General features: G+C 46.0%; 1 protein-coding gene across 2 annotated transcripts in view; it reads left to right on the top strand.

The window, feature by feature from the left end:
- The window catches only part of GMPS (guanosine monophosphate synthase), a 591,203-nt gene that overhangs the window by 82,664 nt on the left and 481,632 nt on the right, over positions 1-26,907 (top strand). The window contains exons 2-3 of one of the 2 annotated variants that reach the window (XM_085634772.1): positions 13,912-14,102; positions 25,983-26,097. In XM_085634772.1, coding sequence (XP_085490898.1) covers positions 13,912-14,102; positions 25,983-26,097 — 306 coding nt within the window. The remainder of the gene's footprint in view (positions 1-13,911; positions 14,103-25,982; positions 26,098-26,907) is intronic. The other variant, XM_085634773.1, reaches the window with a different exon arrangement.

Here is a 26,907-nt window from a genome sequence, read left to right as displayed (position 1 = left end):
CTACAGGCATAATCAAAAGCCTCCTCTAAATAAGGCACTTCATCAGCATTAGTAGTGGACTCATCAGAAGATTCCTCTTCGACAGAAAATTCACAGCCAGAATCATGCTCTTGGTCCTCTGCCTCCGATGCAGAGCATCCTTTGAACCATGTTAGGGGGCAGATTAAAAAAGCAAACCAGCAACCTGCTGGGTGGTCATTCTACAAGCTGTCAAAATGCTTACTAATAAAACTGTCACATTACATGGGCAACTAACTGTAAACAACACTGTGTCAAAATTGAATTCAACAAACGGTGGTTGTATCAAACAGTAAATCCAATTGAAATATAACTATCTGGAAATAAAGCATCACTACAAACCACATAATGAACTTTCTGTTACAAAAAAAAATGTAGATACCTCTTACTTGACACAGCAGCTACACTGAGGATTAACTGCACCTACTCTGCACAGACACAGCAAGCACCAGAGAGATCCCACTGGGAAGGGAAAACAAGCATTGGCATAGCCAATAGGTCTCGCCTTTGGGACCTTATAAGTGTTTAGTTATCCGGCACAATATCCTTGGTGCAACAACATTAACTGTTGCATGGCTAAACCCTTATAAGGTCCAAAAGGCGAGACCTATTGGCTTTGCCAATGCTTGTTTTACTAGTTTAAAACCCAGGGAGGAAAACCTGAGCTTTGTCTGCAACTTTTACCTAGATTTGTGTTTTGTGTACAATTGAAACAAATCATTAATCATGCTGTCAGTTTGACAACGTGATTATTTTGATTGTTTACTCATTCTCATGATAACCATATGAGAACATGGCAAACTGAAACACAAACCGATCATAATCTTTACTAATTATTTACGCTTTGTTTTTATACAAACACACAACAAAGTACACAAATCACGCACATAGAATTAACAAACATATTTATACACACGCCCAAACCTCTTATAAATGGGAACACGTATATAAATATTTTGGCATGTGTAATGTTATATGCGTATATCTTTTACACATGTATATATAAAATGTGTATCTGCCGCATATGTACTGATCTGCGTATACATTATAGACAAACATTTTTATGTTTATAGTTAGAGCTATAGTTAATGTTTAGGCACACCCAAATAACTACACTCACACACATATATCTAATTGTTTGATTGTGTCTAGTGATATAGCAAAATGTTGCACACCTACTGATAAGGTACGTATTAGTTACTGTAACTATTTCAATTGATTTGGTGAAACGAATGAGCTGAGGCAGTAGGGGGAGGCGGACCCCACGCCTCGGCCTTTCCAGGGGGCTCCAGGCTCTCCGAAGTCAGCATGAACCTCTGCCACAAACCTCTGTGTCTCTCTGCGCCAACTGGAGCCATTTGGCGGGCAGCTCAGTCTGTTCCCAGGAGCAAAACCGACGTAGAGGTGTTGAAAACGCAGAAAGCAACCAGTGTTTTTTTCTGGGTTTTTTTGGGCAGTTATATATAGCACGAACTCGCCGCGAAAATATTAGAAGTCTTTGGACGAGCACTGGTAAAATTACACAAGGACACATTCAGTTTGCTGTTTATTTTTGGGCAAGGGGAGATAAAATGATTTGCCCAGAATCACAGGGTGGTGAGCCGACGCTGAGCGTACAACCCGGCTCCTCAGTTCCAAAGCCCTCCTTGCATGTTTACAATGGTCACGGGCTTGCCAATGTGTAAGGGATACGGTAAAAATGTTCCATTACTGTTTAAAACCAATACACCACATTTACTGAGATGTGCAGTACCTTAAATTCACACGCACATTCCACACATGACAAAACAGGCAAAACCGAAAACGGCCGCATGTGGTAAGCTTCAAAGTTATAAAATCAGTTCGAACACAGGTCAGATGTTGATACTTAATGGAAATACTGCATACACATTCACCTTAAGTGAATGGATCATGCTAATGTCATGCGGGGTTGCTTTGGTAAAGAGCTGAATGCTCCTGGCAGGGGTCACAGTTACTGCTGTGTAGGAGCCAGTGAGTGATCCACTAACTAACTCCAACAAACCACAGAAGACTAGGAAAGAATACAAACTGTGTAGTGAGAAGTGTACCTTGCAGTCTGATCCACAGGTGTTTATTAATGGTGCACTGTGTATTAATTGTGATACTAGGTACTGTCACTGTGAATACAAGGTGCCTTGCATTAGTGAGAAGCAATGCTGAAGCAGGAGTATAACAAGCATTGGCCGCGCGGCCGTGAAATTAAGGCCGCGCGGCCATGAAAGAGAAAGTGAGCCACACGGGTAACATGGAGGGGGAGGGGGGGGGGGGGCGGTGAGTGCTAAAGCAACACAGGGAAGGCTGGCATATGGTGAGCACTTTCGCGGCCGCTTTGATGTTCTCAGTGGCCGTGCGGCTCACTGAGAACATCAAAGCGCCGCGAAAGTGATCAGCAGGCTGACAAATGGTTCGCGCGCCCGGCGCACATGCACTGTAGTTGGCGGCCTGAAAAGCACTAGTTTGCACTTCCAAATCCAGCTTTCTATAGCTCTCGCCAGAGTAGCGCTAAAGCGCTGGCTCAGGCGAGACCTAAAAAACTACACACAAGACAACACATTATAGATCTTGCGCAATTGTGAACTTGAAAGACAATAAAATATATTGCTAAATATGCTAAAATTATTATAACAGTAAACCAAAACATTCAGGCAGGGCAGTGATAGACATTTTTTTTTTTTACTAAACACATGCAACTATACGAACTGCAGAGATGCCAATTTCAAAACCACACGCAGGACACACCACAAAGAAAATCAAAAGCTTTTGCACTACAATAAAAAAAAGCAAAAAATTTACATAAGAAATAGAACAGCATGCATTATGCCACCCACTAGAAACCATTCAAAATGGAACTACAGGCCTGCTATTGCAGCCTGTGTAAGTTGATGCATGCACCACATACTAAAGATATAGGTTTACTATAGCTAAGGGTCACTGAACTTAAAAACCCATAAATCACCCCTATAGCAGGCCTTTACAATCCTGAGGGCAGGGTGCTCGGTTCTAAGTGAGAGTGTGCCTCTGCATGAGCAGGACACCCCTGCAGCCTACAGAGTCCATTCTCCTGAGTTGTCAGTGAAGCAGCCAGATACTGTATAGAGGGGCGCAGCGTAATCCTGCGATGACCATCTCAAAAACGGTTTCAACGAATCCTATCATGTTTGGTATCAAACATGTTGTAATCATACCCCCGCATCGTAAATGGTGTGGGGGTATGATTCCAAGCACTGGGAGAGCCCTCCGTTAGGCTCTCAGTGTTCCTGGTACCAGCCTTCTAGTCCTGGACAGCCCAAAATGGTTGCTGCCGACCAGAGACACATTTCTGCCCTCCTGCTGCTGAGCCAAGCTCGAGCAGGGGAAAGCAGAATAATCGGCACCCTGTCACCTCCCTGACAGGATTTAGTGTATTAGGGCTGGGTGGGTGTGCTTGCCAGCGCCGGAAATTCTGCATGAGGGGCACATTTGGTGTCCCTGTGCATAGTCCAGTTCAAACCATTCCTGGGAGCCGTTGGCTCCCGCTCTGGCGCAAAACTAGACTAAGGACATGGGAGTAACCCCCCCCCCCCCCCCCCCCCGTCCAGACACTCCTTCCCTACCTTTTCCTTAGGGTACTAAAGGGCTTACCTGGGTGTAGATCCCTAGATTTGTTGTGAGATAAGATTCAGAACTGAAACCACTGCACTTCTACCGTCTCGGCATCTGGACTTCGTTTGGGCCTGACTTAATCTCCCTTCCAGTCTGCTGCATCGTCTGTGCCTGTGCATCATACAGGAACCTTCTAAGGCCTGTGAAGCACCAAGGACAACCGAAGTAATCTCCCTTGAAGTGATTGAGCCTCTCCCCTGCATTTGCAGGCACCGCAACGAAGACGACCAGTCTGCAGATCCCGAGCTCCTCCGGACTCCGTGGGCTCTGCAACACAGGTGGTGATATTCCTCCGCTCCCAAGGCCTGCTCTACCCTCTTACCAAGTTTGAGGGCCGTAGTCCTAGTGGGGGTTGCAATAACCGAAGCCCTGAGTACCGTGTACCCTTTGCAGTTGCAAAGGCTTGTTGACATCTTTGCAAGAAGATCTTTGGGCTCCAAGTAGCCCCAACCTCGAGCACCTTCAGTGACCAGAATCTTTGGCCTCACCGCATCATGTGCATCGTGGCCTGCATCTTTTGGTGAGCTGCTTGAGGTTCTCTTGCGACTCCTGTGTCTTTGGACTAAGAGTCCATTTAAGGATCACCTTTGTTTTCCTTGGGCTCCCCTGATTGCGCTGGGTCTTCTTGACTTCCTGCGTGGGGTGCATTTGCCAAGGCTTGTTGGTGCGCCGCCGGACACCGACCCCTCAGCACTTGACATCTTTTGTGGGACAGCTCGTATCTGGGTCCTGGTCGTCTTCCGTGTCGCCAGGTCCTCGCAGCTGCAGAGTCAAGGTCACAGTCATCCATCCTGAAGCACCCGGCATCGGAGGGCATCCGTCTTCCAAGTCTCCTGGTCACTCCCGAGTGATAGACTCTGTCCCCTATGCTTTCAGGTACTGTCCTTCAAGAATCCATGTTTGGATTCCTCCGGACACTTATTCCTCTTTCAGCAGCGGCACTTTACTGAAGTCCTCCATTGGGTTCAACTGTGGTTTCCGACACAGCTTCCCACCTATGCAGTCTTCCTTGGGGTAGGTAACTTGGGTACCACGGCATACATGGGTGGGGTGTCTCTCCAACCTTCTGTCTTCCACGGGGTTTCTTCAGGGTCCACTGGGAAGGGTCCTTAATCTTTAAAATTCCAATCACGACTTTCATATAGACTTGTATGGAGGACACGTTTGTGTTCTCACACCGCACACGCTCTCAATGGGGTCCCTATCTACTTACCGTGGGTGGTTCTTTGGGTCCCCAGCAATTCTACATCCTCTCGACATTGTCTTGACTCCAGACGTGTTTTTTAAACCACTTTCTTAGTATATTTTTTGGTTCCCCCCGAGGCCCACTGTGTATTAGTGCTATTTACTGTGATTTATTTGCTAATGTATTGTGTTCTTTGTGTGTATCTCCATGTAGGAGATCCTGTAACGTACTAGCGAGTGTTATATAATAAATACATATTTTTATAGATCCTTTGTGCAGTTCTTGTTCATTTAATCTATAAAATAAGATTGCATTCTGGTAAAACAAGCTGCTTTACACTCCCAAGACTAAGCCTGAATGCTGCTCTCTACAGCTACCATTTGGATAGCTTTCGAAGGTTGTCTGAGACCTTCCAAATCACCATAAGGGTTGTCTGGACTGGAGCAAGGTGCCCACTTACATTAGTGGACATCGTATACCAGGCCAGCCTCTCACAGCCCACTTCAGAAGAACGACCCTTGCCAGTCATGTTCAGTGCAGTGCATCCTTGAAGTTTTTATATCTAATCAACCTGGATTGGAAGAGTTTCCTTTCTCAGGGTAGATCCTGGAAAGGGTAACACTTACCTTCCTCTCTGAATGAATTGTTCCTGTGGTGTTTGTTGCCTCAGTGTAGCTTACCCTGTAGAACAACCACCGACTTGTTCCACCAAAGATACTTGCTTATGAGCTCCAACATATTCTGTAGACATGGGAAGCTGCAGAGGAGGAAATGATAGATGGGCTAACCTTGCTCTCTGTTGGTTTCATCCATGCACCATCGTTGAATTTTCTATTTCACAGATATGAAGATGTTTGCAGTCTGCTAAGAGTGACCCTAAAGGCAGGTTTACCACTTGATCACAAACTACACCATGCCCACAAGTTTTGATGTTCACAGTCCTGATTTAATATCTAGTGGATATAGTGTTTGAAGATGTCCAGTTCTACAGAACAGAATAAAGAACAAGTCCTCTATTATGCTCATCTACCTTGGGCCACTGGACTTAATTTAAAAGGCGAGGACAACACGCGTTACCCTTACATTTAGGGAACAAAATGTAGAATTGGTATACTTACAAAGGGCTTTGTGTCGAGTGTGTTAAGGGGGAGGAAACCACGTTGAAACTATAAAGTGGGAATGACAAATGTATAGCTTTCCCATCTCCAGGTCCACTAAGGGTGTCTTGGAGGAGCATCAGTTCTGTAGTTTTAGCCGTCCTTCAAGGGCAGGCCCTGCAGACTGTTGCCAAACTATATTACAGTGCGACATGCAAGGACAAAAGGAAAACAAGAGGGGGACGCTAAAGCAGCACAAATGGTAGTTGCAGTTCATTATTATACCTGGTATAACACAACTGTGATGTTGAAAGATTGACTAGCTGCTCATAAAACGAGTGCAGCTGAAGTATAATTGCAGGAAATTATGAAATATTCTCAAGATTCTGCATTCTGAAACTCCATATACTGAGTTTCATTTTAAGGACAAAGAGGTAACTGATGAAGAGTGGCATTCAATAGCTGTAATAAAGGGGTTGTTGTTGACTCTGTTGGTCACTTTTCAATGGCCAAGAACAGTGCCTCCACATTATTTGTTTAGTCTCTTGCTGCAAAACCTCTTAGAGGCGGCTGCATTTTGTTGGCACTGGTAAAATCTAAACTGATTTGTATTTCTCCAGTATTGGGGTGTCTTTCATAGATTCACATGCTTGAATATTCCCCGTCGTCTGAGTGGGAGTCCCACGGTAAATAATATAGCAATATATATATAGCCATTATATATATATATATATATATATATATATATATATATATATATATATATATATATATATATATATATATATATATATATATATATACATATGTAATCATATAAAAACAGAGAAATAAGTAAGTAATAACATCAAGAATGTCCCTATATGAAATTTCCATAGAGATACATGGAAAGAGAAAAAAGACATTCATAGTCTATCTCTGTCATTATGTTAGTCAAAACTACGGCCAATCAGGCGCCAGCTCCTCTCTAGAACCTTCTCCTCAGAGCTCCTCACCTCAGATTTTCTACCGCACGTCGTGTGACAGGGAGTCTCCCTGAGCTCTGCTCAGTTTTTTTGTCAGAATGTCTTCCAGTAAGAAATCTTTGTTTAGACCATGTTCTTCATGTGGAAAGCTGCGTCTATTTTCTGAGGACCCACACAGTAAGTGTATTTACTGTTTGTACCCAGACCATGAGGTGGCAAAATGTAAATTTTGTAGAACCTTTTCTACAAAGACTTTAAAGGATAGAGAAGGCCGTCTGTTAATATGGCTACAGAGACTGAAGGATAAGGATAACCCAGTTTCTGATGTGGAAAGTCTGTATTCTGGCAGTTCTCAACCAGCCTCTAAGCGCAGTAGTGTGCAGGAGTTACCATCTCCTTTCCTCAAGAAAAAGAAGCTTTCTTTGACTCTGACAGCTACCACTTCTGCTGTCTCACCTACTGTTTTGTCGCCTAAGAGACACAGTTCTCAGGCTGAAGAGGCGTCTACTTCACAGTCTTCAGGAAAAAGACTGTCCGCCTCGTCGACGATGCTGCCGACGACGAGATCGGCGATTTCAGGCTCGTCGACGGTGACTATGACGACGACATCAGCTGCTTCGTCGTCGACGAGCGTTCTGTCGACGTTATCCTCGTCGACGGGGACCATCAGTAGTACAAGGGCGGTGACTTCAATTTTGCCCATTACATCGTCGACGACGAAGAAGGTAAAGGCACCGTCGACGCAACCCGTGTCGTCGACGAAGGCGTCGTCGAACTCGTCGACGCTCACTCCGTCGTCGAAGAAGAAAAAGATCCCGTCGACGGGATCGTCGACGGTAGCTTCGTCGACCAAGACCTCGTCGACGACAACTCCGTCGACGGCGGCTCCGTCGACGACAACTCCGACGACTATTACGTCGACGGCGGCTCCGTCAACGACGATTCCGAAGACGATTCCGTCGACGGCGGCTCCGTCGACGTCTATTTCCAAGGCACAAGGTTCACCGACGCCTATTCCGTCGACAATCGTTCCATTTGCGACAGCTCCGTCGACGAGGCCTTCTCCGAAGACATCCACAGTGTCTACCATACAGCAGTCGACGGCAGGTTCTTTCATAAGGATAGAATTGAAAAAAGTATCGTCTGCCCAAGAGTCAAGGAGAGAACAGCTACCTCACGCACCTTCAGCGTCGCTTGCATCAGAGGCGCAGCCTCCATCACCTTTATTTGCTACGGATTCTGATCAGGAGTCCGAGGGTCTGCCGGAGTCCTTTGGAACGGCGCAAAGCCCATCCGACCTCATAATTAAATGCCAGGACAGCAGTGAGGATGAAGATCCAGTGTACATACAGCAGGTGCCTGCGAAACAACCAACGGCGACTCTTCCTTTGTCGCTTATAACTAATCTCCAACGCATGTTGGATGACTATAATCAACGTTTTCCGCTACCGCCACAAGGTTCTGAGGTCCCGTCAACTCCTGTGGTTCCAACTATACCACCGATACCAATAGAGAATCCTTTACCTCTGCTGCCGTCTGCACCACCAAGGCAGGTCCCAGAGAGGTTGCCTCCATATCAGCCTCCGCAGAAAGAAACAGAAGAGGGTGAACTCCCAGATGATAATGGGGATGTGGAGGACGATGACTATGATATGGCGGAGTGGGACAATTACCAAGTACAGACACCATCCCCCTTTCAGATAGTCACAGGGGATTCACCTCCAGTGGACATAGCGAATTTCCATCAACTAATGGAGAGGGCGGCGCAACGTTTTAAACTAACAACTGAGCGCAGAGAGGAAGATTGTTTCCTCTATGATTTCAAAAGTCAGCCGTTTAAACAGACTCATGCTATTCCTATTGTGGAATTTATTTGGGAGGAAGGCAAGAAGTTGATGCAAACACCGAATACCTTGCCGGCACAGGTGCCTCGATTAGAGAAGAAATATAAGGCACCAATAGGAACCCCAGCGTGCCTCACAGGACAGGCTAAACCTGAATCAGTCGTTACGCAGGCAGCGCAACGTAAGGCAAAGAATCCGACGTCGACTGTCACCGCACCACCGGACCGTGACGGACGTCGAATGGATGCCATAGGGCGTAAGTTCTCTTCAATGGCCTCTACTGTGGTAAGAGCAGCTAATGCCTTGGCCATATTGGGTCGCTATGACCGACAGGTGTGGGCTGACATTTCAGATGTACTGTAAGAGTTACCGGAGCCATCTAAGGTGGAAGCAATGAAGTTGCTTCAAGAAGGAGAAGCAGCATCGACGGAGATAATTGATTGTGCAGTAGACATCGCCTGCACGGGATTCCGTCAGCTTGCCGGAGCGGCTGTTCTGCGCAGGCAAGGATGGTTAAGATCGACATCCTTTCGTCAGGAAGTACAGTCCATGATTCTTAACATGGCTTATGACGGCGAAGCGTTGTTTGGAACTCACGTTGATGAGGCACTTCAATCCATAAAGGACACTGAGACAGCTAGATCTTTAGGAAACCTTCAATTTCAAAGGCAGAATTTTCGTGGTGCACGCGGACGCGGCACCTCCTCCTCCAACTTTCGAAGGGGTAATAATCAATACAGACCCTATAATCAAGGATCCAACCGATATTCCAATACCCAGCAACAGCAATCTTCACGACAGCAGGCCTCTAAGTCGTATAGAGGGAAATCCTCATACAGAGGGAACGCATCTAAGAGACAGTGACTCTTTCCGGACATGCATGGTTGGAGGTCGAATCTCTCTGTTCTTTTCTCAATGGTCCTCCATCACAAAGGACCGTTGGGTTTTGGACATTGTGAAGAAAGGACACGCCTTAGAATTCACCAAATTCCCTCCTTCCACACCACCCTCCGGACCACCACCTGCTCACATAAAAGAACTTTTACATCAAGTTCGACTTCTACAGCAGAAGGGAGCTGTAGAAATGGTGCCAATATCGCAAAGGGGAAAGGGTTTTTATTCCCGATTCTTTCTGATCACAAAGAAGAACGGGGAGTGGAGGCCCATCCTCGATTTAAGGGCACTAAACAAATACCTAAAGAGCCAATCCTTTCGTATGATGACGCTAGTAGACATCTTGCGTCTACTCTCGCAGGAAGATTTCATGGCAACTATAGATCTCCAGGATGCCTATTTTCATATTCCGATATTACAAAGGCATCGAAGGTTCCTGCGTTTTCGAGTGGGTCAACACGATTACCAATTCAAGGTGTTACCGTTTGGTCTGCGCTCGGCCCCTCGTGTGTTCACGAAGGTACTAGCTCCAGTGATAGCGTTTCTGCGACTTCAGGGAGTGCAGATTTTTCCATATCTGGACGATTTTCTCCTAAAATCCCAGTCAAGCACTCACCTAGAACAACACATACTTCTGTGCCAGAACGTGTTTCGCTCACTAGGTCTGTCAATAAACGCAGCGAAATCCCAACCTCATCCTGCTCAACAAAGGGATTTTCTGGGAGCAACTCTGGAAACGGTATCAGCAAGAGCGTTTCTGTCCCAAGAGCGTCTGCAAAAGATACTACGGCTGGTGGTGTTAATCAGGTCAAAAGAGTCAGTTTCTGTGAGAATGTTAAAATCGTTTCTGGGGATGGCGTCGTCCTCCATTGCCTTAGTTCCTCATTGCAGGCTGAGAACACGTCCTATTCAGGAAGCACTGGATGTTCAGTGGCGTCAAGTCACGGGTTCTTTCCACGACATGGTACGTGTCACAGATCAAATGAGGTCAGCGCTCGCATGGTGGACAAATCCAGCCAACCTCACAGAAGGCATGTCTTTTCTGTCGGTGCCGCCGGACAGGACAATCACGACAGACGCCTTGTTAGAGGGATGGGGTGCACATTTGGAAGATCTCTCCGTAAAAGGAAGATGGTCAGCACATCAAAGAACTTGGCACATCAACAGGTTGGAGTTGATGGCAATTTATCTGGCTCTAAAGTCATTTTTGCCCTTGATCCAGGGAGAATCAGTGCTAATACAAACAGACAACACGACCTGTATGCACTATGTCAACAAACAAGGCGGAACAAAATCCCCAAGTCTGTCCAGGTTAGCTCAAAGAATTTGGGACTGGTCTCTAAGTCATCCGATCATGATTACAGCAGTACATCTACCAGGAGTAGCCAATATCCTAGCGGATTCCCTAAGCAGGTCCTCCTCGTCGACCCACGAGTGGGAATTACACCAACCCACTCTAGAGAGGATATTCCAAATATGGGGTCGTCCGCAACTGGATCTTTTTGCTACGCCGGAGAACCGGAAATGCCGGAATTATGCAAGCTGGCATCCCCACAAGGGCTCGCAGGGGAATGCCCTTTTGATAAACTGGTGCAATCTATTTGCGTACGCCTTTCCTCCAATTCCCCTCATACCTCGGGTCCTTTGGAAAATGAAGAGACAACCTTGCCACCTGATTCTAATAGCCCCACGCTGGCCCCGACAACCGTGGTTTTCATAACTGCTTCTGATGTCCCAATGTCAACCAATCCTCCTGCAACATCGGACAGTTCTACTCACGATGAGCGAAGGGAGAATTTGTCATCCAAATCCCTCCTCACTGAGCTTATCGGCCTGGAACCTGAACACCATGAGTTCGCCCATCTAGACATCCCGCAGGATTGTAGGGATATTTTGGCCCAAGCAAGAGCACCCTCTACAATCAGGACGTACAAGTTCAAATGGAAAAGATTCTGCCACTGGTGTGCTGCTAACGGAGTCCACCCGATACACTCCACGGCGCACCAATTACTACCTTTCTTCTTGCACCTAGCTAATTCTGGTTTGTCTCATGCAACCCTACGGGTTTTCTTGGCAGCAATTTCCCGTTTTCGGCAGGATGGATCAAATTCCCTTTGTTCCTCAAGAATAATCCGCCAATTTTTTAAGGGTTTGTTTCGGAAATTCCCGCCAATTCGACGCCCTCCTCCGTTGTGGCATCTTAACGTTGTGTTGGCGCAATTGATGAGACCTCCGTTCGAGCCCATTCACAAGGCCGACTTAAAATATCTAACTTGGAAGGTCGCACTACTTCTGGCATTAACGTCTTCACGTCGTGTCAGGGACATTCATGCTTTTACCGTCAAACCTCCGTTCCTGCAGTTCAAACCGGATGCTGTAGTGTTACGCACCAATCCATCATTCCTACCCAAGGTGCCTACTGATTTTCATATTAATGAACCAGTAATATTAAAGACCTTCTTTGCCAACCCTCAGACACCTGCAGAGCAAAGATTGCACTCTTTGGACGTGAAGCGATGCCTAAAATTCTACATCAGTAGGACAAGTTCGTTTCGAAAATCCGATCAACTTTTTATAGCATATGGACGTTGTCATAAAGGACGTCAGGTTACTAAGCCGACCATTGCTCGATGGATTTCGGCAGCTATTGCTTTCTGCCACCAAAAGGCGAACAAACCCCTACAGTCTTCAGTGAGAGCGCACTCCACTAGGGCAGTATCATCTTCGACTGCCTTATTTGCTGGAGTACCTTTGCAACACATCTGCAGAGCAGCTACGTGGTCGACCAGACACACGTTTACTAAGCACTACTGCTTGGCAACTTTAAGCGAAGAGGACGCTGCAGTAGGACAGGCAGTGCTACGCAATCTTTTTAAATAAGGTGAGCCTCTTCCTCCCGCCTCCATATTGTTTCCATTTATATTGACATATGATGCATTTATACAATTACAGTTATTCAGTACTGTCATATGCATGAGAAGATTGATTGTCATTATAATTTCAAGGCTATGTGATCATGGAAACAATGATGATTGTTACTGCTAGCTATTCTATATTCAAGCATGTGAATCTATGAAAGACACCCCAATACTGGAGAAGAACAATTGTTACTTACCTGTAAACAGGTGGTTCTCCAGTATTGGTGTCTTTCATAGATTCACATGCGACCCTCCCTCCTCCCTTCAGAGGCTCTCTTCTCCTCATACACTCTAAGGTCACTTTGGTGCTACGAAAATCTGAGGTGAGGAGCTCTGAGGAAAAGGTTCTAGAGAGGAGCTGGCGCCTGATTGGCCGTAGTTTGGACTAACATAATGACAGAGAGACTACGAATGTCTTTTTTCTCTTTCCATGTATCTCTATGGAAATTTCATATAGGGACATTCTTGATGTTATTACTTACTTATATCTCTGTTTTTATATGATTACTTATGTATATGTATATATATATATATGTATATTATGGCTATATATATTGCTATATTATTTACCGTGGGACTCCCACTCCGACGACGGGGAATATTCAAGCATGTGAATCTATGAAAGACACCAATACTGGAGAACCACCTGTTTACAGGTAAGTAACAATTGTTCTTATGCTCCGTGCCTGCTACCACAGGGTTTTCCACAACCTGCCACAATAAATATGTCTGTGAATTTATGCACCAAAATGCTGTTCAATTTAGGAACTTCAGAGTGAAGAAAGGCTGAATCTAAGCTATGAATAAGAATTGATCCTGTGTCCTTCAGGTTATGGAACGGTCTATGCAAAACGTTAATTATCCTTCTGACCACTGTACTCCGTTTCTCATATTTCTGGTTTGGCTGTGTTGTGTGTAGTCTATAGTTCTAGGGATTAACACCAGAGAGAGGATTCGGTGTAATCCATCATTGAACGGGCCCAGAGTCTTCCAAGAAGTCAGTGGCCTTGCAATCACTGCAGCAAAAACACCTAAAGGTTCTTTAGAACTGCAGTGGTCTAAAGCAAATTTAAGTATCAAGTCATGGGAGGAACGCAACCGATTTTGTTTAATTTGCTTCTTTTTGATTTTTTTTGACAGTTCGATTTAGTCATAATTTAGTAAAATATACTTTTGTTTTAACGATTGCTGATGTTTTGTCTACTCTGTACCTATTTTCATGCCGATTATCTAAATTCTATTGTTGATTGTTTACTACATTCAGTACAACGTCAAATGTATACATCTTTAGGAGATACTTATGAAGTGTTGATGAATTGTTGTTAGATTTCACAGCTGGAGACTGCTGGGGGAGACCTTAAGGATGGCCAGCATCATTATGAGGGAGCGGTGGTGATTCTGGATGCTGGGGCGCAGTACGGAAAAGTCATAGACCGACGAATCCGAGAATATTTTGTGCAATCTGAGATCTACCCTTTGGAAACACCTGCATTTGCAATTAAAGAACAAGGATTCAGGTATTTTCATTAAATGTATTATATTGATATATACAATACCAGCCGTCGTAGCTGGCCCGTCTTGCCAACATTGTAGTTGGGCACATTTTCCCTGTACAGCTGTGATTATTCATTACCCTAGATTACGTATGTCCCCAGTTCACACACTATAAGATGTGGCTCAATCTAACCATGCAAATGAGTACATTTGGGTTCCATGGGTAGGTTGACTTTTTTTCCACTGGGGCGTAGAGTGGCAGTAGATTCCTGTCCTTGAATAAATGACTTATGATCACACACCTTCATTAGATAAAACAATACCCCTTCTAGGCACAGGTCCTCAACTGTGGCCTTGACACGTCTCCCCACCATTCACATGGTATCACAGGGGTGATCATTCTTCTCCTCACCTCTCTGTCAGGGTTTGGGGTGAGGGCAGGGGGAAGTTACCCAAATTCCACACAGAGATCAACTTGAAAAAATCAAAAAAGCATCCTACTGGGCTAAAATTCTTCAGTCCTGTTGACTCTCCCTCCGCACATCCAATTCCATCTAAATCTTGAAACGGAACCCACAGGAACCAAAATGCACAGCTGCTTAATTAGACCAGGGCCGGCTTTTGCACTAGTGGCACCCTGTGCTACAATATTTGTTGCCCCCCTCCCCCCCCCCCCCCCCACCAATGACCACCTCCTCTACGGATTCCCTCACTACCACCATTTGACAGTGCCCCTCAAGTCTCCATAACCACTGTCTCTTAGATTTATTTAGTTTTATAGCGCCACTCATAAAAGTTTAAGATATCAGCATACACTTTACATCACAGATACAATCAATCATCGGTGTGTAAATCAGTATATAGGAAATTTTACATAAGACAAAGGCCTACAAAGAGTAAGAGTCACATTTCATCCATACTGGTAGGCAGTATAGTTTAAGAGTGATTCTATTGGAAAAGCACAAATTCAGAATTTAAAATGCAACACCATTATTAGGGGTTTTCTTTAATAATAAGAATTGATTTCCACCCAAATGAACCCCTTTTGTAATATAAGGACAATGAAAGACTGGGCAAAAAATATATAGCTCTAATATTTTCCTTGCTGTTTGCATGAAGCTCTTTGGTGGCAGTTAATAGCTCACTATTAGGATTTTAACTTATAAACTGAAAATAACAAAAGGATCTCTGACAAAAGCGGTAACCCATTGATTTATTTATATGATATGCACTTGGTGATGTGAATGAGACACGTTCTTTGCAGCGGGCATATAACCCCTCTGCGCTATGATGAGTCGAATCTCTCACTAGACAAAGCTCCGGTCTCTCCATGAAGAACATTAATCACCGGAGTTGTCATTTGTATTGATGCTGGAAAACTGCTTATTATGTATGCGGCAACAGGTGCTTTTGAAAAGATGAACATGACGCCCCCACCCCAAGTCAGCGCCTGGTGCGGTGGCACCGATCGCACCGCCCTAGAGCCAGCCCTGACTTAGACACCATCATAGCAGCACGTGAGGCGGTTTGGGTGTGGTCTATATTTACATCCATGCATTAAAGATTCCTGCTGAGAGTTGCTTAAGTAGTGCGGGAATCTTTGACTAATTTCGCTGGACCCACAACAGTCACCTCCGAGTAACCCAGTAGGAACCCTCCCATTGCCACTGTCGTTTTGAAGACTGATGAACATGCCCACAGACCCCGAATAGAGACACGCTATCAGGCTGTGTGAGTGAGAGCTGGGCAATGAAGCGAACCATGACTCTACTTGCTTCCTTTAATTTGCCAACATCATTTATTCTTTCAAAATAGTGTCAAATGTAATCGGTTTAAATATTTTCCCAGCTAACAAAGCTCTTCATTTCAGCTTGTGGATCCTTAAGCAAATGATAGTTGCACTGGGACTTAACATGGCAGTTTGTATCAGACATATTAAGGTGTACACTTGTAGTCACCTACAGGTCGCTTATTTGATACATTAAATATACTTTTTATTCTCACACATAGACTCACTTTATATTCCTAACCTTTCCACATTTTAGTCTGGTTTTCGTTTTCCCAGCTTGGGAGTCCTTTCTGTCGGTGGCCCCTGCTGGTGATATTGAAAAAATTACTCTGGAAATATGTGAACACATGCCAAGTTTGCTGTTCTCTTTAGCATGTGAGCTTTGGATGAGCAGGTGCCAGTTAAAACATTAGAAGCTGCTGTGAAAAAATTAAAACACAATGTTGAAACAGGACGTGTATTTGTGATTGGCAAGACGCACATAAAATGTATTGCCAATCACAATATGGTGCGTTGCACTGGTTGGCACGTCTTGATACCCTTCAAATAAACTTTCACTAGCTCATCTAAACACTGTTCTACCTTCCGTGTGGGCATGCTCAGCAACTCGCCCACCACCACCTCTTGTGCTGGCTCAGTTTTGTCTCTTTATTATAAAAATAGAGGCAGTTCACCTTAAAATGATACACTCGATGGGCTACTAATGTTAGTCAACGTGTCCTGAGGTTCTTGTGAACCTTACTCCTGGCAATGCCTTTTTTATATTCATATCAACCTTTCCATTTTAATTTTATAAGACCACTGCTGCTTGCCTGTTGCCATTCCCTGGCCTCACTCAGACCAGTGGCAGCTGATGCACCTGATCCAAGGCAATTTTCGGCATATTTAAAGAGGTCCACTGCATGGAACTCCATGACCGTGTAGGAACACCCCACCCCAAGTGTCCATGGAATCATTTGGGATGCAGCAGCACAGAACAGGGACCCAGGCTAAGGTTGTGAAACAACCAGTTGATTTTAATTGATAGGTATTTGGCACTGTTAGACCTGCCAGCCCTTGGCTGTCCCCTCCTCATTTTTTTTATTCTTTTCACCGTTTTGCCCTCTAATTTTTCTGTCCATTAGTTTTTTTTAGTGTTGACGTAGAGGCTCTGGGTACCCCATTTTCACTAACTGAGGGTGAGGCGCAAGGTGCTTCACTAAAATGGAGGGAGGGAGAGAGTTCCTTCACAAAATGGTGGACTAAATTGTCACCTCAGAACCTGGGCCATAGACTGTCATGAGGGGTTCCAGAACCTTCTGGCCCACTCTGGCCAGCCAGGGCCCAGGTTATAAATAGAGGTGAGGTGCGTTGGCCATTTTAGAGGAAGAAGGTGTGCTGTGAGGTAGTCAGGAGTAAGGCACCTGAGTGGGGAGGTGGATGCGCTAGAGAGGGAAATTGACAGTTCTTAGGGTCTGCTTTTTCTTTCCCCTCAGCTGATACCACCCTCGACCTCTTGACCTGACCCTGCCCCCGGCCACTGACTCTGGGGTCACATTAACCCTATGCGCTCTTGTTCAGTCAGGACCCCTGAAGGGAGACAGGGTAAAGAGCCACCATCCTTGGCCACACCCTCTACAGCCCTTTCGTTGCCTGGAACTCTGGAATAATCTAGGATTAGTGACTGATCACAGCTCTTGACTGAACGGGAAGGTGATCTTCGCCATAGTCCCGGGAAATTGGCGGACCGATGTGAGTGCAGTGCACCCCCCTTAATTTTGGCCACCCCTGTACTGAGACCCCGTCAGGAATCACTCACCGCCGCAGCCCAGGGGTTAGAAGATCGTCTTACTGTCACCTGGGGGGGCCGTGAGGAAGACTAGGGCCCCATAGTGCCCGGATACGATTGCGCGGCATAGCCAGGAGTGAGAGGAAGCCACCGCAGGGGAAGGGAAGCCTGCATCACCCAGATCACATGCAGGGGGCGGACTGTGGAGCGCCGCCCCCGCCAATGCTGATTGTGTGAGGAGGCTGCGCCCCCGCAGGCCGCGCTGCTTCTGGCGGCTGCGGGCGCGTCTCCCGGCAGTCACTGGGAGTGTGAGCGCCTAGCCTTAGGGATCGTTGTGGGGCCCAGGAACGGCTCCACGTCGGCGTTGCCACCCCCCAGGACACCATCAGAGAGTGGAGCATGCCGATGAGTGGGGCTCTGAGGAGCGAGTCCTCAACCGCCTGGAGAATCCCACAAGAGGTCCGTAATTAGAGAAACCCTTGGGGGAGGAGGGCGGTAGGCCGGAGTGGCCCTGGATTCGCCCCTCCCCCCGGGGAGATCCCTCCCGGGGCAAGTTGAGCCCCCCACTGCCCCCAGCAAACAGAACTCTGCTCCTGATCACTCCAAGCATCTACTGAGGAAGACGTGGTACTTTAATAGTAAGCCGGGCATTTTGGGGGTATTCCGGAGTGTGATAAACGAGTGCCAGTTTGCATCCTGACAGACCCGATCTCCTGCTTCAAAGGAAATCCATGATTTATACTGTAAAGACCCGCTATGTGTCGTGAGCGGATACAAGAGTATATTATGCATCAAAGTATTAGAGCATTGTGAGTGCCAAGTATAGCGCTTAAGGTGACAACCCGATTTCTAGCGCTTTGTGAGTTTCAAGTATAGCGCTTAATATAATGACCTAATTAGAAGCACATTGGGAACTCTCCATGCAGTGCAGTGCTTAATTTGTTGACCTGATTTCCAGCGCAATCTGAATGTTAGGTACAGCGCTTAAAGTAATCACCTGATTTCCAGTACAATGTGAATGTTATGTGGAGCGCTTCGTTTGGTGACTTTGTTCAACGCGCTATTGAGTTTACTGCGCTGGATCGAATCACCAAGGGGCGCGCTTAAGTTCTTGCCGGTCTGAAGTAGAAAAGTACTGCTAATTTGGACAAAATGATATGTTTTCATTCTGAAATGTACTGGATAAGAATTGATTAACTTCACCTGATAAGGAAAGATAAAACGTAACTACCGTTCCTAAGTATTTGGTGTAGCTCATTTTTTTTAGTGGTGGAGCGCTGGAGTGTGAAGTGAGTGTGATGCAAGCACGACATGTAACTCTGGAGTAAGCCTTTCTACCCGAGCCAAGCTACCCTAGGACTCTAGGTCCAACAGGCACATTGTTTGCTGAATTTATTTGGAAACTAAGCATCATGATGTGTAACTTTGTGCAATCCCATGAAGGTCCACCTTGAAGGTCTGTCTAGCCCATTGCATAGACTAGATAGAGCTGCATTGATGATACTATGTGAAGTTGAAGCACTGAAATACATGACACACACAGTAAGCAAGTATAGGCAGCGATGGGTAGCCAGTGTGTGCATACATTTTGATCAGGTCTGCAGGTGCATCTTTGTGTGTACACGAATGAGTCACTTCTGTTGTGGAACTCTACAGTAGAATGTTCCTGAAGGTGTTGTGGGATTTCCAACTTCCCAAAAGCATGTGCTTGTTAAGATCCTCAGACCATGCTCACCCATGGTACCAGGACGGGCGAGGCAACGTGCTCCTACAAACTTAATGTGTGCATTACAATTCTTTTTTTTTTTTTTTTTGGAAAACCTTTATTGACATTTCAACCAATAACAAGTATGGGCCTACAACCCCCGGGGCCGGCCGCTAAGCATTCAGAATAACAGAAATCAATATTTATCACAGGCAGCACCTCGGGGAGCAGAATCTCCATGCTGGTATACTCTCGGCCACTAAACAGCCCAAGTAGGAGACCATGATACAAAAGGTTTTCATTTTATAATAAGGGAGAATGGAAGGATCAGGTGCCAAACAGTTTCCCGGCAGCAAGAAAGGGCAGGCAGAATAATAAACGTCCACAATAAACAGCAATTTATCTAGTCAATGGCGCTGAAACAAGAAGTTCAGGATGTGGAGGAATATCACGGCCATTTGCACCTGCAGTCCCCTGTCCTAAAACCCAGAAAACACCACGGAAATTGTGGCACACATGAAAACGCAGCGATTAACGATGAAGGAGTTCTACCATGCTGATCCCAGAAAAGAAAGACAAAGAAGAATAAGAGAAGAAAAAGGAGGCCATGGAAAAAAAGGGTTAAAGACTAAAGGATCCCCTCCCCCAACCCCCCACCCTGCACCTCTGCAGATGAGTACGGCCCCCCCCCCCCAGCAGCGTGCCTGTCGCCCCGGAACCAGACCCGAAATATAGAAGAAACAGAGAAAGAGGAGTAGGAAAAGAAACCCCACCAGACGGGGGGGTAGAGAGAATATTAATAAACTGGAGGAGGGCCTTCAAAACATGCCCTCGGCTTCTCCCTCCCGCACAATTTGTTTTCCCCTAAAGCAAACATTAAGCAACACAGAATCGACCAAGTCAAAGAAGAATGGGGAGCATTAAGCGCCTGTTACACTAACAGTTATGCCGTGAGAGCACGCAACCCCTGAGCCCGCCCGCCTATTAGATGACCACCTCTGAAGGATCAGCCTTATCCTTGGCCACTCTTTGCGAATCTACCCATGCATACCCATCGACCCAGTGCCATGTCCAATGCTACAAAGAAGAGGAGCGTCCAAAAGAGAACAGGAAGCAACACACACAGGTAGGGTGGAAGTCTCTGATCACCAACACAGTCAGCAGTATGGAGAGTCGTCTTTCCCAGTGCTGCCCCAGGATCTGCACCTCACACAAGGTCCAAGAAGGCGAAATCAGCCAGAGCAGGCGACCGTTGCTTGAATGTTGCCTGGGTTGCCGGAGGCCGCGCACGGGACAAGGCCACCACCCCCCACTCAGGTCCAAGACCTCCGGAACAGACCAGACCCACAGCCAGCCGATCACACGTTAAGATACTGTCCGGAGTTTCCAGCTGGTCACTATCCACAGGGGCGGTCACGACACTGTCCTCCTGTGTGCGGTGTAGGAAGTCCCCGTGTACCTGGGGACAGGCAGGCAGCAACTGTTCCAACGCTGATGTCACCCCATCAAGCTTACTCCCCAATACCCAGGCGCCGTGAACCAAGGTGGAATGAAGGGCACCGAGGGCCTCGAGAAGATCACCATACCCCAGCACAGCTCTCGGCGCTCGCTCCGCTACGCTCCTCATAGTCGCACACTTCCGATCGTGCTGCGACCCAGTGTACAGGATAGTAGACTTCGTCCTGTCAAGATGGCCGCCGGGTAGGTCCAACCCAGATTGGGACCAGGACTCAGGGACAAGCGCCTCAGGTTCCATGTCACTGGAATCAGGGTTTCGGGGGCAGGCAAAAAATATATCCTTTGTGTGGTCACGGGCAACAGTCATCCCCTCCACAGACCTGCGCCCGCGAAAATCCGGGAGCAGTCCGCAAGAATCAGGGCGAGTTACGGGCGGCGGCCGGGCGGCTCACCGGCGAAGGCTGAGACAATCACCGGGGAATCTTGGATTAGCCACCTCGGGCATGCACTCGTTCCGCTACGCTTAGTGGTAGGAACGACCACGGCGAAATGTAGGCCGATATTCGCACCGCTCCGGTTAGTCCGACTCCACCCAGTCATCAAAGGCCGCTGTTGTTGAACTGCCGCCCGGCCATGTTGTCCACTCGAGGTCCCGGTTCCAGGGATGCACAGGCCGCAAACTTCAACTGGACATTTCTCCGGCGATCCCGCCGCCAGAAACTTCGGAGTCACACGATCGGTTGCCGCTCTCATTCACCAACACGGGCATATAGCGCAGGCTAAGGATCTCATGCAGGATATCTGTGCGGGATGCGGAGGTTCACGGAGCCGGGAGCCTACGCTGCCGTCCCGGTCGCCATCTTGGCTCCTCCTGCATTACAATTCTAAATCGGGAAGTTCAATGCTGTTTGCTAAATGTGGGAGCCGTTTGGTGAGCGACTTGACATTTGTGTCATGCGCACTACACAAGGAACATTGATAGTTAGAACAGACTGCAAGCCGCAGTGTGCCATGGGCTTTCACATGACTTGCAGGGATTTGGCCATCTTTGGTTCTCGGTATTTGAGTTCCTCATGTTTCCTCGTGTTTTTGCTAGGTAATCAGATAGTAACAGGAGCTGGATTTCTGTTGCCAGTGTTGGAATACACACACTACACCTGGAGATATCAAAGACTTTAGTATTCAGCTAAGTATCCTGGGATAGCATTGTATTCAATAATTTAAATTTTTGAGCTTTGTTTTGGGGAGTTATCCTTTTCAAGGGATATGAACTCTATAATTAACTAGTTTCTCAACAAGAGAAGGATCATTCTCAATTGTCCAGGCCTATTTGTTTTACCTAGTGATGATATGTGAGTTAAGGTAGTAAATATGATGGGAAAGCGATTGCTTGTTGTCATAAGGGAACGTTCAATACTCCTGTCTTCTCCTTATGTTACAGCTGATAAACTTGTAACGTTAAGAATCATTCAGAGTGGTTTAATTTACAAATTCTTGACTGTAGGTATTAACATAGAGACAAGTATTTAGTTCATGTTCTTATATATGATTCCATTCTTCCACTTTAGGAAGCCCCAGCGTATCTTCCTCTTACAGAGAGTTAGAAGTTCAGAGATTGCGATCAAGAACTTGATTATGAGTTTGGCAGTCCATGGACTGCCAAACACACAGTGGCTCAGCGGTGGTGGTGGTGCCGTATTACAACTTTGGCAGATGGATCGCCATGGGACCACTGAAACCGCTGGGGGTTTGCGATCCCTCGGCGGAGGCGTGGCTGTCTGGAGGCAGCAATATGCACCGCCAAGCGTATTACGACTTTCCAGTCCTCCACACTTTTTATGAAAAGTGTGGAGGACTGGAGTCAGGAAAGTAATGGGGCCCTACAGGCCCACTGGGGCCTCTGTGCATGGAGGTGCATGCAGGTGGGCACATGTTGTGCCCCCCTGTGTTCATGCACCCCTGTTCCTACACGGCATGGACTGCACAGTCCATGCTGTGCAGGAATGTGCTTCGGTGCTCCCTCTGCACTGCAGTTCTAACTGCACCACCATGGGACTGCCAAAGCACTGCCTGCCGGACCACAAGGAAACTCGTAATCCTGCGAATAGGCGACGGTCGACTTTGGCAGCGTGGGAGCAGGAGGTTGGCGTGGTGGCTCGCTTCAACACCGCTAAAGTCGTAATTAGGCTCTGAGTATCAGGAATTATTTCTTATTTGGGTATCCACGTCTCTGCCTGCTCTTACACCTGGACACCAACTGCTCAGCACAGTGAAGATATCCAGGGTTTCTATTTCTCTCTTACACCACTCCCCTTTTCTCTGGGTTATTGCTGATCACCATAATACTCCTTGCTTCCCTTAATCAACTGATAACCAAGCAAGAAAATTGACAACCTCAGATGTAATGGGCCAATTAAAAAGGAAGATAGTTTAATGAGATCAGAGGCTACGGCCTTAGAGTCTCAATTCATTCAGGTCCAGAAAGAATTAGGACTGTGATGTATCAACTTATTTATACAATAGACATTGAATGGGTACAAGCACTTTGATACATCAGGCCCTAGATTCCTTGTTGAAACAAGAAAGCAAAGACAGCTAACCATTGGTCCATAGGTCTGGCTGGGACCAGAAAAGGAGAGCTGCAGCTGTCTTTACCATGGGTGAGGAACCACAGATTCCAGCACTGCACCAATCCCCAAGGTATCCCCCACCCCCATCCCTATCCAGTATCATCACTACTGTGGCCTTAAAGTAGACCCGAGGCATGACAGCAGTCAAAATGTGGAGAAGAAGTGGCATACGGCCAGTGCTACTGATTTTAGATCTCGAGTTCTGGCATCTGCTCAACATCTTGTGATTCAGGGCAAATAACTTAATCTTCCCATGTCTAAATAATGCCTCAAATTAATCTGACATTATGTAATGCAACTGGTGCTCATGTAAAGCACTCCAATCCCCTTCGGCTGAGTTCATGCTCCATAAAACTGCCCAAAAAAGAAATTAAGGGTACTTCAGGAGCCTGAATTTATTTCGGACATCTTGGTGTAGACAAGAGTGTCCTGTTTTTCATGTTTTGACCTGGAAATTGAACAGTCTTTCATACCATTCCCTTGCAATCCCTTCTATCAGCAGTACATTCCTGGTCACCTCCGAAGTATAAACCATCCTAGTGTGAGAAGTCACTATCCCTAAAATTGCTTTTGTGTTTTGATATTCTTTAATAGTGCCACACTTTACCTTTATAGAACCATTACCATGTATATGAACTACATATTCTGCCTGTTGTTCAGTAGGATTTGTTAAGTCTAAGGGGCCTATTAGGATGGCGGGCGGATCACCTCCGCCGGGCCGGTGGTAGCCACCGCCGGGGGCGATCTGCCTGCCATCCATGCCAGAATGACCCGACCCGTCCCCCCTCCCCCCCCCCCCCCGCCGTATTAGGATGGCTGGGGGGTCCGCGGAGGACAGGAAGACCGTATGCCGCTTTTCCGCCTGTCGACGAGTCGACCGGGCGGAAAACGTGTATAATATGGTGGCGGTGTCTCCATATTAAGATGATGGCGAAGATCAGCCTTTCGGCATGCGGTTTCTGCATTTGGGGGCCCATTGCTGCCCCCCAGGCTGTTGGGGGTTGCACATGGGGGGTACCTATGGTACCCACCTGCATTTGCATGCACAAGATGGCAGGCACCGCGCAGTGCCTGCCACGTTGTGCATGCACATGCACTACATGCATTTTGTACATTGCGGGATGCGCCCGCCAGTGTGGCGGGCGCATCCTGACCTGCATGGCGGGACTGATGCACCTATGGTGGGCGGTCCCTTTAGCCGTTGCGGTGGCGGATCGTAATAAACCCATAAGTATTCAAGCTGATGCAGTCAAGATGCGTGAAGAGCTAGAGAATTTCAGCCCTCCAAAGTCTTACTTATGTTCATTTTTTATTTTCAGGGTCCCTTTTTATAGCTTTTCTTGAAAAAACAATGTTCTTTCTTACTTTTCTTTCAGGATTTGATACCTTTTCGCTATTTCCAGCTTGACTTCTTATGCTGGCAATTATGTATTGATTGGCTAATTTTATTTTGTTTTTCAGATGTCACTGTTTGAAATATGTGCACACCATGCATTTGCAGTGCATTTTTGCCAAACAAGTATACTTTTGCATGATTTGCTTGGTAGAAGGTAATATTTAACTGCAATAGGAGCACCCAACAAAGGGGACGATTACAATGTGAGTCGGACTGACTGACAGCCCTTAGGTTTGGCTGCCGCATTATGATTCAAGCGGTCAGACCAAAACCGGGGGGTTTGACTGCCGCATTATGATTCAAGCGGTCATAATGGTGGTGGTGACCTATCCCTTGATAAGCGGCGCTGCCGAGACAGGCACCGCCACAGAGCTTACAATGTCCCTTTTCGACATCCTTTTCATGGCGGTCCGACTGCCATGAAATGACTATCTGAAGGAAGTTTGGGAGCCCAAAACAGGGCCTCGTCCCTCGTGGGTTACTGCAAAGTGGCCCTGGGGGCACATGTAGTGCCCCCACGCACAGTGTAGCATGCACCACATGGTGCATGGCACACGGTGCATGTATGTGCACATAGTGCTCTTTAACACTTCTGCTTGTGCTTCAGCCCTTTTCATGGGCTGCAGCACAAGCTGCCATTTTTAAAAGCACTTTGTCTGCCAGCACAGCGGTTGCATCATAATTGGGCGGGACTGCTTGATTTCGGGATAGGGGTCGGTGGTCTGACCGCCGACATTGTAATCCGCTCCAATGTTATTTCTATGGTGCTAGAGTGTAAATGATGTGCTAATCGCAGGCATTCCATGCTGCTGCCTGGAATCCTTAATACTTCAGTCCATGTACCTATCTTTGTCATATCAAATCTAGTGTATTTGTGGCTCTGGCATGGGGAGGTGGAGGCAAACATGGGCACAAGATTTGATTGCTACTGAAATCTTGTCACTTGCTGCGGTGCTTAGGCAGGTGATGAACAGGAATTATTAACCTAAAAAACAATGCCCATATTTATATTAAAAGGATTCCTATATTTGAGAAATATTTAGATATGTAATTGTACCTGTGTTTTAAAATGTGGAAATGTGCTTCAGTAGGCTAAAACAATTACGGTTTTATATGTATTTTATTAAAGTATTTCAGCACAGATAATTTCTTTACAGGGCAATTGTGATATCTGGAGGACCAAATTCAGTTTATGCAGAAGATGCTCCTTGGTTTGACCCAGCCATATTTACAATTGGCAAACCAGTCCTTGGAATTTGTTATGGCATGCAGGTACCAACCACTGTAAACTAAATAGTTGTGTTCATAATAATTTCTGTCATCCTGTTTCTGCAACTTCGCAAATGTTCAGAGAAATTGTGTCAAACTGATAGGTAGTTGTGAAAGGATGCCCCTTCATTTAAATTACATTTCATCTGTGACTTTGAAAGTTTACCAAGCTAAATCAGCTCTGATTGCACCTCACTGGCTACTAGCTGGAGCTTGGATCAAATTAATTTGTTATTCATAAAGCCTATCGAAACAAAGACTTGACATATTTGCAAACCATGACTCTGAACTAAATAATCCCTAGGATGGTCTGGTCAGTCTCCCAGTATGTGATCCTACTATGCTCTTTCACATGAAAGGAGGGATCACTGACAGAATATTGTGGCCAAAAATATTGGGAAACCGAAATATTGTGTCAAAAAATATCGGCCAAAAACAGACCATTGTTTTTACTTTTTTTTTAATTTTTTTTTTATCTTCTGTTAAAATTGTATTTTAAACATTTGCATCTTTAAATGTAAACATTTCTATTTAATAATTGTAAGTATATTTATTTAAATGTTATATTTTGTGTGTGTGTGTGTATATGTGTATATATATGTGTGTATGTATGTGTGTGTGTGTATATGTATGTATATATATATATATATATATATATATATATATATATATATATATATATATATATATATATTTGAATCAAATGTAAGCAGTTTTTATTATAAGCAATTTCTGAGCACCAACAGTGATTTAAAAGTGATTATATGTATATCAAAACAATTACATAACCTAAATAAAATATTAAATATATAT

This window comes from Triturus cristatus, chromosome 11, assembly GCF_964204655.1.
Source record: "Triturus cristatus chromosome 11, aTriCri1.1, whole genome shotgun sequence".
NCBI lineage: Eukaryota > Metazoa > Chordata > Amphibia > Caudata > Salamandridae > Triturus > Triturus cristatus.
Note: the sequence above shows the minus strand (reverse complement) of the source record. Positions and strands in the feature narration are given on the sequence as shown.